At 39.6% G+C, this 19,401-nt stretch overlaps 1 protein-coding gene across 1 annotated transcript; it reads left to right on the top strand.

Moving 5' to 3' along the window:
- On the top strand, window positions 1-6,678 carry LOC110920919 (phytanoyl-CoA dioxygenase). Its single transcript, XM_022165153.2, has 9 exons — window positions 1-161; window positions 256-380; window positions 597-657; window positions 781-849; window positions 3,799-3,917; window positions 4,006-4,153; window positions 4,617-4,761; window positions 4,866-4,952; window positions 6,381-6,678. Exons 1-9 carry the CDS (start codon window positions 107-109, stop codon window positions 6,421-6,423), a joined length of 852 nt encoding a protein of 283 aa, XP_022020845.1. The 5' UTR covers window positions 1-106; the 3' UTR covers window positions 6,424-6,678.
- Window positions 6,679-19,401: the final 12,723 nt, after the last annotated feature.

Raw genomic sequence — 19,401 nt, 5'->3', positions numbered from 1 at the left:
AGTCTATTCTTCACTCAATCAGGAAAAAATCCACCACTCTTCCAAACCATCAACTTCTCAATCACCAATTTCTCACAACACAAAAAAACCATCAACAAATTCAACGATGAAAACCGTCGGAACTCTAACTTCCGAACAACTCCAATTCTTCAATTCACAAGGCATCCTTTAACTTCTTCTTCTTCTTCACGAAACCCTAATTTTCTTCATTTTATCTGTTTTAACTTTCTTTTTATATGAACTCGTTTTCTACAGGCTATTTGGTTATTGAATCATTCTCAAGCACTGAAGATGTTGACGCGCTGAGAAAGCGCATGGATCAGTTACTCCATGGCTTCGATTGCTCTTCATCTGCTTCAATTTTCTCCACAAAGAATCAGGTTTATTATTATTATTATTATTATTGTTGTTGTTGTTGTTGTTGTTGTTGTTGTTGTTGTTGTTGTTGTTGTTACTATTTTGAAGTTTATATTTTAAATCGGAAGAATTGTTAGTTTGAAGGTCGAGTTTCCAGATAGATTTGATATGATGTTGTTAAATTGTTTTAGGTTGAATTGAGATATTGTTTTTTTTTTTTTTTAATTTGTTTTGTTTAGCAACGAACAAGTGATGAATACTTTTATGAGAGTGCAGAGAAGATTTCGTTTTTCTTTGAAGGTAAATAGTGATTTATATGTTAAATATGATTGATTTTTAGGTTTAACTTCTGAACTATTAATCAAATAAGAGGAATATTGAATATTGTTGATTTGATTGAATATGTATTGTATTTTTGGACAGAGAAAGCATTTGATGACGATGGAAAGTTGAAGCAGCCGAAGGAGCTCTCCATTAACAAAGTCGGCCATGGTATGTGTAATAATGTAAATTAGGAGCCGTTAGTTTACAAATACCGATGTGCGCGCGCGTGTGTTTATATATTTTGTGTTTATATATTTGTTTACGCTATATACAAATCTTTGTATTACTTATTAGAGCCTTATGGTATAGACAAACCTTGGTATTCATCTCTGAGTATGCAGTTGAGTCTTCGTTTGAACTTTGACGTTCAACCGGACCTGTGGATATCTCCCATTTCTAACATTCATGGCATTATAAATTACGTTCTTTTTCCACATAGTTCTCCCATGTTCTTTGGGTTTATCCTATGCGCATTTATACATGACCTCTGCCACCAACGGGATTCGTTTTTCGTTTTTCTTCCCACACACCTCTCAGCAAATGGCAAATCACAATGCATGTTTGAAGTTTGAACAATCAACAATGTCTTCCACCTGAATGTCAGGTAGAACTGTAGAGTGTAGAAGCACTATATATGGCACCCGTCTGCTTAACATTCTTCCCTCTACGTCTATAATAAAAGGCCATCCCATTCACCAAAAATTTTCAAGTACAAGACAACTTACTCTCATTGCCTGGGTCGTTAAAGCATGCCATTATTGATGAGTCCTTATTCTCTTTCAAAGTAAGCATTCTTTTATCACTTACCATACCACGGGGATCCTCCGGAACACGGTCCCTCACATGGTCATGGGACACCGAGCCAATAGTAACCACATTACAGTAGGCAGCCTGCTTCTCTTTGTTGACACGTTACTACCTTGTGTCATTATCTCCTACTACGACACATCTGGACAGAATGTGGTTATACAAGTATACATTTAGGTAGCGTTTGGTATGCAGGAATGAGAGGTGGAATGGAATGGACCATTGTGAGGGAACGAAGAAAAGAGTGTGTGGTTGGTCGATGGAATGGAATCCGCCCATTCCAAAATGCATTCCATTACATAGTCACATGGAACGCGGTACGCTCCGGTACACGGTACGAAAACGGGTACGCAATTCGGGCCTTTCTAAAAATCGGTACGTTGGGGGGTAGGTTCATTTGGGAACGCTAATTCGGTACACGGTACGGTGTATCCTATGGCGTACCACCGTAGTTTGGTACACGTATCATATATATAAAAGCGGGGAAAAAACTGTTCAGTTACCTATAAAAAGCGGGGAAAAATAATGGAGGGAAAAACTGTTCAGGACCTGGCTGTACCGGAATCTGACTTTTGGAACGCCGGAACACCGGTACACTACAAACGGAAACGCGTTTCGTATAAATTAAAAACGTGTATTCACCGTTTGGAACACTACTATGGTACACAATCGGGAACGGTCCAAATTAGCGATCCGGTACGCGTACCGGAGGCGATTGGGACGACTTTGTACCCCGATTCGGTACGGCGAATCTGGTACGAAATACAAGGGTCTTTTAGCGTTTCCTGTGAGTATGTTCCATTCCCTCAAAATCATTCCATCCGCCCCCTGGTTTTCTTTCCATTCCATTCCCTCTTCACCCTTAATTAACAACACCACCACCCACCACCATTGCCACCACCCACCACCGCCATCTACCACCGCCGCCTGCCGCCGGCACCCACCGCCGTCACTGCTACCACTGCCGTCGCCGCCACCCGCCATCCACCGACAACACCACCACTGCCACCGCAACCATCGCCGCCACCACCGCTGCCGCCACCCAGCTCCGTTCCCACCACCGACACCGCCACCCACTGTCACCGCTGCCACCTCTGATCACCACCACCCACCTCCGCCACCACCGTCACTGCCACTATCGATCACCGCCACTACCCACGTCTGCCACCGCCACCCACCATCGCCGCTGCCACATCCGATCACCGCCGCCACCCACCTCCACTATCGTCGTCAACCGCCACCGTTGCCACCCACCCCCACCATCGCTGTCCACCGCTGCTGCCACCACCCACCGTCGTGAAGAATGTTGGTCTATTCACCAACTTGTTGTGAAGAATGTTTTTCTTCTTTGACGCTTTTTCAGGGAGAGTGTGGGAGGTTAAAGCTGAACCTATAACCAATGATTTGGTTTTAGATTCTCATAACGGATTGGTTCGGTTCGGTTGGAAGTGGTTCTAGTGTGACAACATGAGCGTTGCATATCTTTCAACCAACTTGGTATCAACGTAAGAAACATATATAGAGATTAATCTTCATTTTGTAAATGAAATGGTTGCTATGGGTTCTCGCTTTGTATGCTTCATGTTCTTTTAAGATCACAATATGCTGACATCCTTAACAAGGGACTTCCGTCTTCTCTTCATCTATTTTCCCTGCTGGTTTGAATGTCCGTCCGTTAGTCAAATGAGCTCAAGGGTTTGTTTCTAGCCTAAATATCTGAGTATGTATTGTTATTTTTAACAGTGGTCATACAAACCTTCAATGTGAAAAATATTGTATTCTAATAGTTATAATGAACCCACAAGCATCTTTGTGATAACGAATAATTAACGTTGGGCTAAGGGACCACGGGTTTGTGGCGGGTCAAGCAATAACTAAGGCAGAGGCAGCCAAAGTAGCTAAGCATGAGAAAGCTTGCATCGAGAATCAGCACGTGTTCGTCCCATTCGCTTTCGATACTTTTGGCGCTCTCGCCCCTGACGCGGTGCGGTTCCTCAAGCGGGTTCAGCAGGTGGTAAGCAGTAACACCGCGCATGTTAAGGGGCAGAATTTTGTGTTTAGCAGGGTAGGGTTTGCTATTCAGAAGGGGGTAGCGGCGCAACTTGTTGCTCGTCTACCTGCCATTAGTCTGTAATCGTCTCTGTTTTTATGATTCGAATTTTTATCTTTATCGTATAAAAAACAAACCTAAATGACGTTATACTGCTTTGAAAATTTTGAAATGCCAAAGATTATGAATAACGAATAATCTACATGTAAGTTCGGCATTCTTAATGTATTCAGGATGTAATTTAATGTTTCTTGTTGCAGCTTTACATGATCACGATTCTGTTTTCAAAAAGGTGTCTTGCTCAGATAAAATGTCTGGCATATTACACTCACTGGGATACAAGAGGCCAGTGATCATTCAATCGATGTACATATTCAAGGTATTATATTAAACAACATTATCTACACGTATGCAGATCTAATAATATAAAAATGAAAACGTTCTTGGTGCTCTATTTATTATTTCAGCAACCAGGTATTGGCGGTGAAGTTGTCCCTCACCAAGATAATTCATTTCTGTATACCGATCCACCAAGTTGCACTGGGCTATGGCTAGCCCTAGAAGATGCCACTGTTGTCAATGGTTGCTTATGGGCAATTCCCGGGTCTCACAAAGGTGGTTCAATTTTTCATATTTGTAGGGTAAAATGCCATTTTTGTCCCTGAGGTTTGGCCAGTTTTGCGACTTTCGTTCAAAGGTTTGTTTTTTTCGCATTTGGATCCAAAAGGTTTGAAATCTTGCCATTTTCATCCGACTTGTTAACTCCATCCATTTTTACGTTAAGTCAGGGGCATTTTCGTCATTTTAGCTAATTGTTTTGTTTATTTATATCAAAATGGCAAGATAAATGATGGAAATACCCCAGACTTGTCGTTAAAAAATGGACGGAGTTAATGAGTCGGACGAAAATGGCAAAGATTTCAAACCTTTTGGATCCAGATGCGAAAAAACAAACCTTTGGACGAAAGTGGTCAAACCTGAGGGACGAAAATGACATTTTACTCTTTTTCTTATTTTGTTTTAAGTCGTGTGGATTTGTTTGTAATATTTGTTTTTTTTTTTAAATTTAATAACCCAGATGGTCTTGTGAGACGATTTATCAGAGATGATAACGGTGTTCATTTTGACAAGCCATCCCCACCTTATGACCAAAAAGATTTCGTTCCTGTTGAAGTCAAAGCCGGTTCTTTGGTTCTTATTCATGGTGATCTTATCCATCAAAGGTTCGATTTATAAATTTTTTGTATTTAATTACAAGAATAGAAAACCTTTTATTGTTTCTTTTTGTTTAATCATACATTTGATATCTCGATTTAATTTGTTGCAGCTTTGAAAATCAATCCTTAAAATCTCGACATGCTTACAGCCTCCATGTAGTAGATACTCATGGTTGCACATGGGCTGCAGACAACTGGTTAGTAAATCTTTTATGTATTATGTATTTTGGTCCACGGTTGTTCATAAATCGTTAAACGAACCGCCCAACCGAAGCAAGTTGGCTGGTTTAAGATTCACAGGCTTCATTTTTGGTGATTTAACGGTCTGGAACTTGGAATTGGCTGTGTAGACCGAGCTGTAGGGATGGCAATGGGTCCGGTTTGGGACGGGTTTCGGTAATCCCAACCCCAAACCCGATTAGATAAGCTTGTCCCAAACCCGTCCCAAAACCCGTCGGGTTTCTAGCGGGTAAATACCCATCGGGTATCGGATAACCCATTAATTTTAAAAAGTTTACCCGACCCAAAACCCATCGGATAACTACTAATCAGTTACATTTAGTATTATCACTAAAGAAATATATCAAATAACTATAATGTATACGGGATAAAATACCTATGTGCATATAAAAAAAAGATGTATTATATATTTACATATTTAAAAATATAAAAGAAATTATATCGGGTATACAATCGGGTAAACGGGTTTAGGGGCTGTTTGGTAGCCTCTTAATGACTATTCAGATGCTACCTCTTAGAGCATTCACATCCAAGGTATCAAATTTTGTGAGTAGTGTTTTTAAAATATAAAAAGTATAAAAAGTGGTTGTGAGTGGAGGAGAGAGAAAATGTTACTGTTCATCTGTATGTTTGGGGGGACACTGTTCCCGCCCTATAATTTTTTAATATATTTTGAAAGTGGTTGTGAGTGGAGGAGAGAGAAACTGTAATGATAAAAGTATAAAAAATATTATTTAATTGAAAAGGAGAGAGAAAATGTAGTGTTTTTTAGTGTAATTTAGGGTGAAAATATAGTGGAATGGATGTGAATGCTCTTAATGGTTTAAAACCTCTGAATGAATAAGAGGTAACCTCAAGTCTGAATGGTTAAGAGGTAACCTCTGAATGGTAAATCATCATATGTCACATTCTTCTACCTTCTCATTGGTAAAATTCTTAATGGTTCCATTAAGAGGTAGCCTCTTAATGACCATTCAGAGGCTACCAAACAGCCCCTTACTTTATCGGGTAATTGGGTCGGGTAAACGGGTATATTACCAAATCCCAAACCCATCCCAAACCGGGGAAAAAAATAAAAACCCTTCCAAACCCGATTAACCGACCATTTAACCTTCATTATTTATTTATATTTTTCTTTTCATTCAGTATGTGATTATCTATCAAATCAAAATTCTAATATTTGAAAAATTCGGTTCAAACCTGGTTTGTCGGTCAGCATAGTTAGCGTTTCAGCCTATATATATATATTTTGCTAAAACTGATCGAACCGGATTGTGAACACCTAAATGATCCTCAATAATTCTTTAGTAAAAACCCGAAGTCTTAACTGAAGATATTTCTATCTTCTGGTTGATTAATTAGTGTGTTAATTTTTTCTGTTTCAGGATTAGAAGGAATGTGGATCCAGAGCCCCTTTATGTATCTTAATGTGTGCCTAGACTATTAGGGACTTCTTGCATTTGTTGTTTCGTGTATTTCAGTTGATATTTAAGGATTCCAGAACACTTGTTTATGTCGGTTATAGATCAAGAATAATTTGGTAAAGACAGAACCGAATTCAACAAAATCGACACCTTAAATCCGAAACCAAGCCAAAAAAGTAAAGATAGGTGTTGGATGTGAAGTACAACATTTATAATGGGAAGTGTTGATCGTCAAATGGCATAATGAGTGGTTTTGTTCTTTGTTACCTTTTTACAGAAGTAGATCTGTCGATGCATTAACTTCAAGGCCCATGCTTAACATGCTATTCTTTTACAAATTTTTTTAGTAACTTCTTTTTGGTATTGTTTCCATCATTATTGATGATAGAAAAATTATATAAGGATGATATTAGATAGAGGATCTTGTACATTAACCCAGAAGTGTGAGAAGTGTATTATAACATTATATATAACACCATATAAACATCGGGTAACACTATGTAACACCATATAACACTATGTAACACTATATAACACTTTATAACAAATATAACACTATATTTTGTCTGATAGCATGTCTATGATAGATGTATAGTGTTATATATTGTTATATAGAGTTACATAGTATTATACGGTATTTATATGGTGTTATATAGTGTTATATATAGTGTTATAATACACTTCTCACACTTCTGGATTAATGTAGAGGATCAATACCCTATGTAAATGAGCAACAAGGTTGCGGGATGGGATGACAGGTAAACGGGCAACAAGTTGCACCGTAACCTCAGGAAATCGAAATGGTTATTTTCCTTGATTATTATTGCATCACTAATGATATAGATTTCTAGAGGTATGATTAAATACACATATTTTATTACCAACCAGTGGAAAGTGGAATCAGAAATTCCACTAGTTGATAACACAGTTATTAAAGGCGCTAGGCACACTCCAGGCGCATAGGCCTCACTTGGAGCCTAGGTGCAAAGCGCAAAAAAAGCGAGAGCCTGAGAAAAATAAAGCGTATAATGAAAAAAAAAATAAAATATATTATGTATTAGAAAAGAATACTATTCTTCAAATAAAATAAACAAAGTCTATTATGTATTTATATCATCTAATTAGTACCAAAGTATTAGTGTATTAGTGTAGAAAAGTAGGTTTCCTTGAATAAAAAGTAGAAATTTGGCTAGAATCGTTGTCGGAATTTAATGAATTTGGCTGGAAGCTCTCTGGAATCTAGTAATCTCGCCGGAATGTGCACCTGAACCATCACTGGAGAATTAAAGCGCAATTTCTTCAACTTAAAGCGCAACTGCCTCGTCTTGCCTGAAAAATGGGCCTAGGCGAAAGAGGCGATGGCTTTTAACAACTATGGTTGATAATAAAATATAGAAACTAAAACACTAATCAACTATCGAACACAAACGAACACATTACCGAACGTTCACGAACATAAATGAACGAATGCAACCACTGTTCATGTTCTTCCTTCAGCTAAACGAACGAAATTTCTTGTTCGTATTCGTTTGTTTAATAAACGAACGAACACAAACGAACTTCCTGCCGAATGATTCACGAACTGTTCACCGAATGTATGGTTCATTTGCAGCCCTAACGACGCGTATAGCGCTATACGCGGTGTATAACTTTCATAAAATTTTGCGCACCATAAATAACCCACCAGTCACATCAGTTATAGACCTAGTTTTTTATTTCTTTTTTAACAAACATTTTTATGCAATGTTTATCATTTTAACAACTTTAAAGTAAAAAAACCTTTTTTACATAAAAATAAAAAAATATTGTTTTAGTATAGTATAATAGAGTATCTAGTAAAGATCTATATGTAAAAAGAGTCAATACGTCACATACGTGGTCTATACGTCTATGACTAACAGACGTGAACCGGTGAAGCATCTTTGGAGTCAAGGGGTCACTCAGTGTTAATTTTACCGAGAATTTCCGATTTTTTTGTGTGTAAAATAGTAGATTTTTAATAAATATGGCTAGAATCGTTGTCTGAATTTAATGAATTTGGCCGGAAGCTATCTGGAATCTAGTAATCTCGCTGGAATGTGCACCTGAACCATCACCTGGAGAATTAAAGCGGGATTTCTTCAACTTAAAGAGCAACTGCCTCGTCTTGCCTGAAAAATGGGTGATGTGCGCAAAATGCAACATATAAATTACATCAAATGTGGCATAAAACTAACCCTTTTTAGTACTAATGTTGGAAAAAGTGTGTTTTTGTCTTCCTTTTGTATTTTCAGGATTAAATGAGCTCATATGAACAAAAGAAACAAAAAGACAGCTAAATCTAACATAAATACAAGAAAAGGAATAAATGTGGCATGCCCGATCCCTCGACAGCATCCTCCCAAGAAAAAAACAAGAGAACAGAAGGCTGAACACGCCCCGTGCTCAATGAGCACGGAGGCGTGCCCAAGTGTCTGCAGAAAAGACAAAGTTATAGAAGCTTCTATCACCCACCACGGGGGCGTGTCCAGCGGACACGGGGCCGTGGTCAACTCTAAGATTCGAAGAATCTAGGAAAATCTTGATAGTACAGATACGCTTCTGCACATGGGGTCGTGCCCAGCGGACACGGGGGCGTGGTCAACTAATGCAGACAAACTGCATTTAATGAAGAAAGAGAAGACGGGTGGACACGGGGCCGTGACTAATGGACACGGGGCCGTGTCCGGGCTTCTGTGCAGGCTATAAATAGGGGTGCTTAGCTCGTTTGCAAACCACCTCTCTCACACTTCACCCACCCACCACCACCATCACAACCCACATCCACCACCATCATCCATCATCCATCATAGAGTGTGTGAGTAGTCTCGGGATCCAAGATTGATCGTAAGAGTTCTTGGCAATCAAAGGCCATCTTTGCCTAAGTCTCTTACATCACTTGGTGAAGACAAGTGTCTAGTGTAATACTTTTTATTTTTAATCTTTTCGCACTTTTTATTTGGTTATGTATTAATGACTTTAATAACTAGTTTCTTATGTTGAAGGTGAGTCTTCTTTATCATTTGTCCGTGGTGTCTTGGCATTATTTTCACCATTCATATCTCCACGGTCTATATGGAGATATGTTGGCTACCTGGTCGGGGGTTAAGGGAATGGTTTGGTAAGAGTCTTGCCTTGTTCAGTGTATAGATCCTGCAAGGACCTGGGTCAACTTTAGTAGGACCTCCTTTAATACCCACTAGTATTGGATGGCGGGAGTCCGAACTCCTTGATCCCCTCATATGTAAACTACTATAAAAATATTAACTCGGCTATTTAGGACTGTATCCCTGCTGACTCAGACTACTTAGCCGAGGGTAACGTCACCTTCAAAAGAGGGGCCTACCACATTACGCATTAATAACTTAATTAATTATCTATTAATAATCCAACCCTTTAGAATTGTATCCTTGCTGACTCAAACTACTGGGTTGAGGGTAACGTCACCTTCAAAAGAGGGGCCTACTACTATAACTAAGATAATCTCTTAAAAGGTGCAAAAGTGCGGAAATAATCAAAGGTTACACTAAACACGAGTCGGATCCAAGTGATTCATCTTGTCTATCTGTTTTTGTTTTTATTTTCAGCATTTTTAGTTTTTTATTTTTTAGTTTAAAACATTTTTCTAAACTTTTGATTTGATTAGACGTTGAGGATAAACCGGTACTAAAAGCTCTTGTGTCCTTGGACGACCTAGGTATCTTACCAACACTATACTATGCTCACGATGGGTGCACTTGCCCATATGTGTGTTTGGTGTTAGTAAAATATCGTGTTTTATAAATTTAAAACTTGACTAACGTGTAAAAAGGGCTAAAAATATACATAAAAACCTATAACACCACACGCGCATCAAGTTTTTGGCGCCGTTACCGGGGACACAAGGATTTTAAAAAAGTTAGGAATCAACGGCCTAATCGTTTTTCTAATTTTTCTATTTTTTTAGAATTTTTCTTAAATTTTCAGCTTCTGCAGAACTTAGCACGGGCTGTGCCCGCTGAACACGCCCCGTACCCAATCTTTGGTACTGGCAATCCTGTTTTAAGTCAGACAGTAGCTGAACACGGGGCCGTGCCCACTCAACACGCCCCGTGCCCAAGTATCAGTTACTGAAAACAGAACCGTAAGATCCCGACGGTTGGTAATTTCTGACACAAACATGAGTGATACTTATATTTTTTACTTTCAGCACTCTTATGGTACGTGGTGTCAAATATGTGGTGGCCCCCATAAAGATTTAGAATGTTATTTTCTAAATTATAAGCCCCATTATATAGACCCATTGTTTTCCTGTAGCCTTAAGAGGGGCGAAAGTAAAAATAATCCTTATCTCTCCCTCGAATGCTCTCAATCGAATCTTCTAGGAGAAATGCTTCTTGATGAATTATTTCAACTAGACGATTTAATTCTTAATTGGTTAAAAGAACTTGAGTTGGACTTTCCATCTCAAGACGATACCCAAGAAGAATTGTTGGGATCACATTCGAATAAAAACAACTTCGTTGTTCCCGATATTACCTCTAACTCTAGCGAAGACTTGAGCGATAGTCGTCCCTGTGTCGATTATGCCGTGAAGGACTCCCCATCGACTTCGTTCGGTGCATACATAGACCTGAGCGATTCGGCATACACCTTCTTTAACGAGAGCCCGGGAAAGGGTTGGACTTGTCCACCTACATTTAGCATAGGAATCATCCTCACCGACAACCTCTTGCGTTCTCGTCTTAATCTAGAACAATTAAGGTATCTCAGGCACTTTGAGGTTGTTCCATCCAGTAAGGAACCGCACGATCCGGATAAATTCCTTAAAAATAGACGAAACTTCATAAACAGCCTCTAGACACGGGGCCGTGTCCAGGTTAGCACGCCCCCGTGTCCACCAAAAGATTCCCGTCTGACTTTTTGTCAGAATACGGACAAAATGTGTCAGGATCCTGCCTGCACACGGGGCCGTGTCTAGCCAACACAGGGCCGTGTGCAGCGTGCTGTCGTTTTCTATAAAGGCAACAAGATTCCTGCTCATTTGGACCACTCCAAAGACAAAGATTTGCTGGGATCTTCACACATACCATCCTAGGTATATTCTAAAGAAGGTTCTCAACAACCATCTTGTCTTTTCCACTTTTATCTATTACCTTCTCCTTCAATTTTTCCTTAATACCTCCATTAGAGCTTGAAATCACCATGATTCCAAGCTTTAAGGTAATGTTTGATAGATTTTTACTCAAGGAATCTTGTTAAAAATAAGTTCTACAACAGTGTTTTAAGTTATTACTGCTTAAAAATGCTTTAAAAACCCTAAAAATAATTTAAAACTCCAAGATTCCTTGTCCCAAAAATCTGCAAACATCTGAACACGGGGCCATGCTCAATGAGCACGGGGCCGTGTCCGAGGTATTGTTCCGTAAAAATTGAACTCTTTTCGGTCTGTTTTCTCAGAATGGCGAGCATAACTAGCGGAACATCTTCATCGCACTCCAGGAACAACCGACAAGGGATGAGGTCATCAACGGTTGAAGATTCTCTTGTGAACTACGTTTACGCCTTAAGAGAGGCCATTGATGAGATGACGGGGGTGGAAGAAGCATTGGTCGACCGTATTAATCATTTAACGGTGGGACTAGAGGGATGTCTTCAAGAGGTCAACCTTTTGCACCAAAGGTTGAACATTCTCGCTTCTCCTCCTTTGGTACCAATTATCACCTAAAGGGCATGGAATGTGGTACCGGAAGTCATCATACCGGCCGAATGGTACAACATACACCCGGAACCCCCTCGAGACATACTACAAGGTGTTCCGGTTGGTGTCACTCCCCCTCCACAAGATGTTGAGGAAAATGAGCCCACCTTCTTTCTCCCCAGAGAGATAGAAGAATGACTTTAACAACATCTAGGAAATACCCCTCGGTCCGGAGTTCTACAAAGCTTTTAGATACCGGAAAGCTATTTCTGGAATTTTGATCCCTATTGTAGAAGTAGAACTCATTAGGATGATTTTATGTATCACTTGACCTATCTATCTTAGGACTTTTAAATTTTATTTTTCTGCGTTTTTTAGGACCTATGTAATATGTTAGTTTTAATGAATGATGGTTTTATTAATTATTTGGTGTTTTTCTTTTTTGAACGGCAAATTAGGATCACTGACGGACTACTGGAGTATCATCGTGCCACAAGCGGAACCACCCGATCATATCCAACTCCACTAGGCAATAATGCCTCACCAATTCAGGAGGAAACCCAATAAATATGGGAAAACCCCCTTGTGGGAATTGAACCCAGGACCTATTGGTCCCAAAGCTTTATCCCACCACCAAGATGCCACTAGGCTATAAAGCCATGGACAATTATTTGGTGTTTAGATGATGATGTAATGGATAAAACACACTCGGGATGGTGAAGGATACCAAGGGAAACTTGAACCAACACCCTATGCACAAAAACAGGGCCACCCGACAATTTTTTTTTCATTACAGCAAATTCAGCACGGGGCCGTGCTCATCTAACACGCCCCGTGCTCAACCATCTGCAGAAAAATGTCCAGTTCAGGTACATGGACACGGGGCGTGCTCACTGAACACGCCCCCGTGTCCAGCCTTCTGTTACTTTGCTTTATTTTCTGTTACTGGCGATCTGAACACGGGGCCGTGCCCGGACACCACGGGGCCGTGTCCAGACGCCCAGTAACATAAATTTTTGCTTTTTCACATATTTTTACACATTCAATCAACCTAAAAACTTATTTTTGGGACACATTGAGGATACTGTGTAATTTAAGTGTGTGTGTGTGGGGGGAGGGGGATGCTAAAACCTTGAATTTTGCAAGTCATAATTACAAGCCTTACACAAAACTCTATTGGAACCGCTAATCCCCCCAAATTTTTTTAAAAAAATTTCATTTTTTACTTGTCTAGGTTTAATTTGGGAATTTCAAGTTCTAAAAAAAGGTTATATTTTTACAAATTTACAACCGATAGCGTCGTGATAAAAAGAACCAACATAAGAAAATTATGAAACGGCATGACAAATCTAGTTAAAATTTGATTATATATACTTGATCACATAAAAACCCATTCCCACAAAAAGTGAGTTTTGAGCGTTTATTAAGCATACAAATATACATCTTTAAACTAAATGCTCAATTTTCGTTTCTTGTGTGAATAGCCGCTTGGTTCTTACGACTCTAGAACTTGCCATGACGATACATTCCCGGTACTTACCAACTTAAACCCGAGTAAATAAATGATGGAGGCATTAGGACTAACCCTTTTTATTTCTACACTATTTTTTTTTTACCACCTACCCAAAATCCCCCTAGTTAACCCCTTTGAGCCTAAACCTTTTCATTTCTTAACCCACAAAACAAACACCCTTTTACCCACCAAAACCCTTTTTCATTTTAAACCCTTTATTTTAGTAAAAAGCTCGGTTTTTCATATGACATCCCTTACCAAAAAAAATGATGATGAAGCCAAAAAAAATAAACAAATAAGTTTATAAAAAAAACCGTGTTTGAAGAATTGCTTCATCAAAATAAAAAGTTACAAAAATAAAAAGTCCTACGAAAACCGACGCTTTTTACGCCTTTCGCCCTTTTCTACTAACCACTAACCAAACCACCTACCTTTAACCCAAGCCTAACCCTTCCCCCAAAAGTCCTCTTGATATTTACAAAGGTGTATAGTTAAAAAGGAGGAGGATTGACTGCTTGGCAAGCTTATGGTAGGTTTAAGTTCCATGCCGCTCTCGAGTGATTCACTAAAATACATCATCGGCCGAGTGTTGAGTGATCCCACATGAGGTATGTGAACTTGTATATAAATGGAATTTTAAAAAGGCATGTTATGCCCTAATAAGTAATTTATCTTATGTATTGTTTTAAATAAATCATGACGAATAGGATTATAAATAATTAAAAATAAAACTTACTAAAGAATCTTGGAAATCCAGACACTCTATGACAAGCCCAAAAACCTTCTCTTCTACCCGTTCTATTTGGGAGTGTAAGCCACATTAAAAAGAGTTTTGTTTGAGGACAAACAAAGATTCAAGTGTGGGGGTATTTGATGTGCACAAAATGCAACATAGAAATTACATCAAATGTGGCATAAAACTAACCCTTTTTTAGTACTAATGCTGGAAAAAATGTGTTTTTGTCTTCCTTTTGTATTTTCAGGATTAAATGAGCTCAAATGAACAAAAGAAGCAAAAAGACAGCTAAATCTAACATAAATACAAGAAAAGGAATAAACGTGGCATGCCCGACCCCTCGACAGCATCCTCCCAAGAAAAAACAAGAGAACACAAGGCTGAACACGCCCCGTGCTCAATGAACACGCGGGCGTGCCCAAGTGTCTGCAGAAAAGACAAAGTTGTAGAAGCTTCTATCACCCACCACAGGGGCGTGTCCAGCGGACACGGGGCCGTGGTCAACTCTAAGATTCGCAGAATCTAGGAAAATCTTGATAGTACAGATACGTTTCTGCACACGGGGTCGTGCCCAGCGGACACGGGGGCGTGGTCAACTAATGCAGACAGACTGCATTTAATGAAGAAAGAGAAGACGGGTGGACACGGGGCCATGATCAATGGACACGGGGCCGTGTCCGGGCTTCTGTGCAGGCTATAAATAGGGGTGCTTGGCTCATTTGCAAACCATCCCTTGGCAAACCACCTCTCTCACACTTCACCCACCCACCACCACCATCACAACCCACATCCACCACCATCATCCATCATAGAGTGTGTGAGTAGTCTCGGGATCCAAGATTGATCGTAAGAGTTCTTGACAATCAAAGGCCATGTTTGCCTAAGTCTCTTACATCACTTGGTGAAGACAAGTGTCTAGTGTAATACTTTTTATTTTTAATCTTTTCGCACTTTTTATTTGGTTATGTATTAATGACTTTAATAACTAGTTTCTTATGTTGAAGGTGAGTCTTCCTTATCATTTGTCAGTGGTGTCTTGGCATTATTTTACTGTCTATATAAAATAAAAGATTTTCACCATTCATATCTCCACGGTCTATATGGAGATATGTTGGCTACCTGGTCGGGGGTTAAGGGAATGGTTTGGTAAGAGTCTTTCCTTGTTCAGTGTATAGATCCTACAAGGACCTGGGTCAACTTTAGTAGGACCTCCTTCAATACCCACTGGTATTGGATGGCGGGAGTCCGAACTCCTTGATCCCCTTATATATAAACTACTATTAAAATATTAACTCATCTATTTAGGACTGTATCCCTGCTGACTCAGACTACTTAGCCGAGGGTAACGTCACCTTCAAAAGAGGGGCCTACCACATTATGCATTAATAACTTAATTAATTATCTTTTAATAATCCAACCCTTTAGGATTGTAACCTTGCTGACTCAAACTACTGGGTTGAGGGTAGCGTCACCTTCAAAAGAGGGGCCTACTATTATAACTAAGATAATCTCTTAAAAGGTGCAAAAGTGCGTAAATAATCAAAGGTTACACTAAACACAAGTTGGATCCAAGTGATTCATCTTGTCTATCTGTTTTTATTTTTATTTTTATTTTCAGCATTTTTAGTTTTTATTTTTTAGCTTAAAACATTTTTCTAAACTTTTGATTTGATTAGACGTTGATGATAAACCGGTACTAAAAGCTCTTGTGTCCTTGGACGACCTTGGTATCTTACCAACACTATACTACGCTCACGATGGGTGCACTTGCCCATATGTGTGTTTGGTGTTAGTAAAATATCGTGTTTTATAAATTTAAAACTTGACTAACGTGTAAAAAGGGCTAAAAATATACATAAAAACCAATAACACCACACGCGCATAAATGGGCCTAGGCGCAAGAGGCGATGGCTTTTAACAACTATGGTTGATAATAAAATATAGAAACTAAAACACTAATCAACTATCGAACACGTTACCGAACGTTCACGAACATAAATGAACGAATGCAGCCTCTGTTTATGTTCAGCTAAAAGAACGAAATTTCTTGTTCGTGTTCGTTTGTTTAATAAACGAACGAACACGAACGAACTTCCCGCCGAATGATTCACGAAATGTTCACCGAATGTGTAACACCCCGTGTTTCGAAAGTCAAAGTCAAAGTCAAGATTGAAGTCAAAGGGGGACAAGATTGCTAGTTGCGATCTGTCACTCCTAGCTCAATCCATGTTTTGACTTCTTTGACTTGTAGTTAGCCTTTTTGTGCTTTTACGTTAATTGTATTATGTGGAGTACTTATTAATAATCGAAATTCAATCGCTATTTATCGCATGTTTTATCGATTATCGCAATCGCGCTCCCAACTCGAATTACGCGTTATGGATATTGCTTTATGTGTGTGTGCCCTTTATGTGTTACTTGTGCATGTTTATTTATGTTGTTGTGGTGACGAATCGAAACGCAATCGCAACTCAATCGCAAACGCTAAACGCAAGTGAAATTAGGATGATTGTATGTTGATATAGTAGTTGGGATTAAAAGTAATTTGAATGAGAAACCCTGTCGCATTGCAACGCTCGCAACCACAATCAAAACTGCAAAACTCATCACGCTGAAACCTTCAATCAAGTGGCCAGCCGATCGAGCTGCCACCCGATCGGGCTGCCACCCGATCGAGGTGCCACTCGATCGAGCAGCTACCCGATCAGGTTACCACCCGGTCGACCAGCCTCTTTTCCCCCCTTTCCTTTTATGGAAACCCTATAAATACCCCATATGTCAACCTCATTTGATGTTGACAGCTCTCTCTCTCCCTCACTCGTTCCAGCCGCTATTTCTTCAGATTTCTCGCGATTCTTGTAAGTTTTCAACCTAAATCTTGTACTTTCTTCATCTACACGCACTCCTACACCTTTCTATCTTTTGAATCTTAACTTTTAACCGTGAAATCACTAGATTTGAGGTATTCTAGGATGATGTCATCATGGTGTTCTTGAGAACTTCATGTTTTGGCTTCAATCCACCAAGAACAACTTAGATCTGAACGATTTCCACACAAATAAACAAAGATCTTGCTTAGATCTTAACATATTCATGGTGAAAAAGGATTGAAAGATGGTTTCTAACTTTCTTTCAACTCTTTTACATTTAATGCACTCAAAACCGATAGAATCGGAGCTTGTTCTGATCTTCTACTCTTCCATAGTGATGCATTAGTTCTAGATCTGGATTCTATCCGGAGAGATGTTGATTTCGGGTTTGAATATGAACAACTGACTCAGACCGTGAACTGTCTAGACTAGGGTGATTCCTGTTCGACCAGGTCACTTGGGACGAGATAAGGGTTCTGTTGTGCAAGCAAGATGTCAAAACGTCTCATTCAAAGCTACAACACTCCAAACAGAAACAAGTGTTAGAACGACCAGACCGTCGGAACAGATTATTGTCCGATCGGGCTGCACTTGGTTCTATACCTAAACTATTTTCAAACTATTTAAGGACCTGAACGTTGAAACGGATTACCACCCGGTCGGACTACCATCCGATCGAGTGACTGTCCGATCGTGTGATGTTTAGGGACTTAAACAATTTTCAACATGATTCAATGCATATGGATTGCCACCCGATCGGATTGCAATCCGATCGAGTGACTGTCTTGCGGTGAACTTGTTCTCAACCTGAGAAGCCTCGCCAGTCGGATTGCTGTCCGATCGAACGATCGTTCGATCGACCGACCTGAAAGGTAGGAGATACTTCTCTGTTTTCAAAATGCTACAACGAAAACTTCAAAAGACAAGCCATCATACACAAACACATCCATCCCAAAAGAGGTAACAATCCAATCGAATGGTCACCCGATCGGATGACCATCCGAACGGATTGTCACCCGTTCGACAGGCCACCCGATCGGATTGCCATCCTATCGGATTACTGTCAGATGCTTTGACACTTGTTTCGTTTTACGCGCCGCTTATCTTTTATGCTATCGTTCTGATCAGGCTAAACCCGCTCTAAGCGCCCCCTTCAATCCATCATCACTGTGAGTATACTCGATCCCTTTTTACATTGCGCACTTTTGGGCGTTACATACGTTACTTATTCTAAATCACATGGAACAAACTACACAATACTTTAATGCTAACCGTTACCGCATGTTATACGTGACTTAATGAATGCTTGTTTGTTATGTTTACACATGGAATGCTGTCTACCTGCCTTAGCAACGATAGTACTATTTCTTTGGACTCAGCACCTCTTCACTCAGTGGTTGTTAAGGACAACTTGTTACATGGCTCACAGGGGTGAGTGTATATTACAAACTGTCTTGGGCAGTCAACCCGCAGTCATTGGTATCGATAGGTTCATGTCGATAACTAACATGCCTCATTTTACACTGTGTACGTGCTGGTTATGCGTAACGATTTTCGAACTCTATTATATCTTTTTAACTTGTATGCTCACCTTTACACTATGTGTATTGACTTTTACTTTAACGTATGTGGATGGTGCTTAGGATGTTTATATGCTTGGCTTGCTGTGAAATCGAGGCTAGGAAAGTTCTAGAAACAAAATAAACAATTGTCTGTATTTGAAAATCTGAGTTGTCGGAACAGAACAATTTGACTGGATTTTGTCTGTAATAATTATGTTATCTTTTATGTCATGGTATGGGACATGATGCTTTAAATAATCGGTAATTATAGTTGTTATGGAAACTTATGGACAATCTGTTTCGCTCAGTGCCGCTCCCCGATGTTTCCGCCATCGGTTGGGGTGTGACAGATTGGTATCAAAGCCATAACTATAGGGAATTAGGCAAGACTCGACCTAGTCCGGGTCGATGTCTTAGAAACGAGCTAGTCTATAGTTAGGTACCAACAGACCGACTTGTGCATACCCTGTAGGGGTTTTGTACAAGCTTACTTGCTATTTCTCGCTATTCCCGCGCGCTACACTATCACTGCACTCTAAATTTCAATAATGAATAAGCGACCAGGTCGAGATTAGGTGTGAAAACCGCAAACTCTCGACTAAA

The sequence above is a fragment of the Helianthus annuus genome, chromosome 17 (genome assembly GCF_002127325.2).
Source record: "Helianthus annuus cultivar XRQ/B chromosome 17, HanXRQr2.0-SUNRISE, whole genome shotgun sequence".
Taxonomy (NCBI): Eukaryota; Viridiplantae; Streptophyta; class Magnoliopsida; order Asterales; family Asteraceae; genus Helianthus; species Helianthus annuus.
The sequence above is the reverse complement of the archived record's forward strand: the minus strand, read 5'-3'. Positions and strand labels throughout refer to the sequence as shown.

Bases quoted from the DNA above. Each gene is read 5' to 3' on its own strand.
- LOC110920919 (XM_022165153.2), top strand. From the start codon at position 107: ATGAAAACCGTCGGAACTCTAACTTCCGAACAACTCCAATTCTTCAAT. The intron at 4,762-4,865 runs GTTCGATTTATA...AATTTGTTGCAG, and splicing joins GGTGATCTTATCCATCAAAG to CTTTGAAAATCAATCCTTAA. The intron at 4,953-6,380 runs GTTAGTAAATCT...TTTCTGTTTCAG, and splicing joins ACATGGGCTGCAGACAACTG to GATTAGAAGGAATGTGGATC.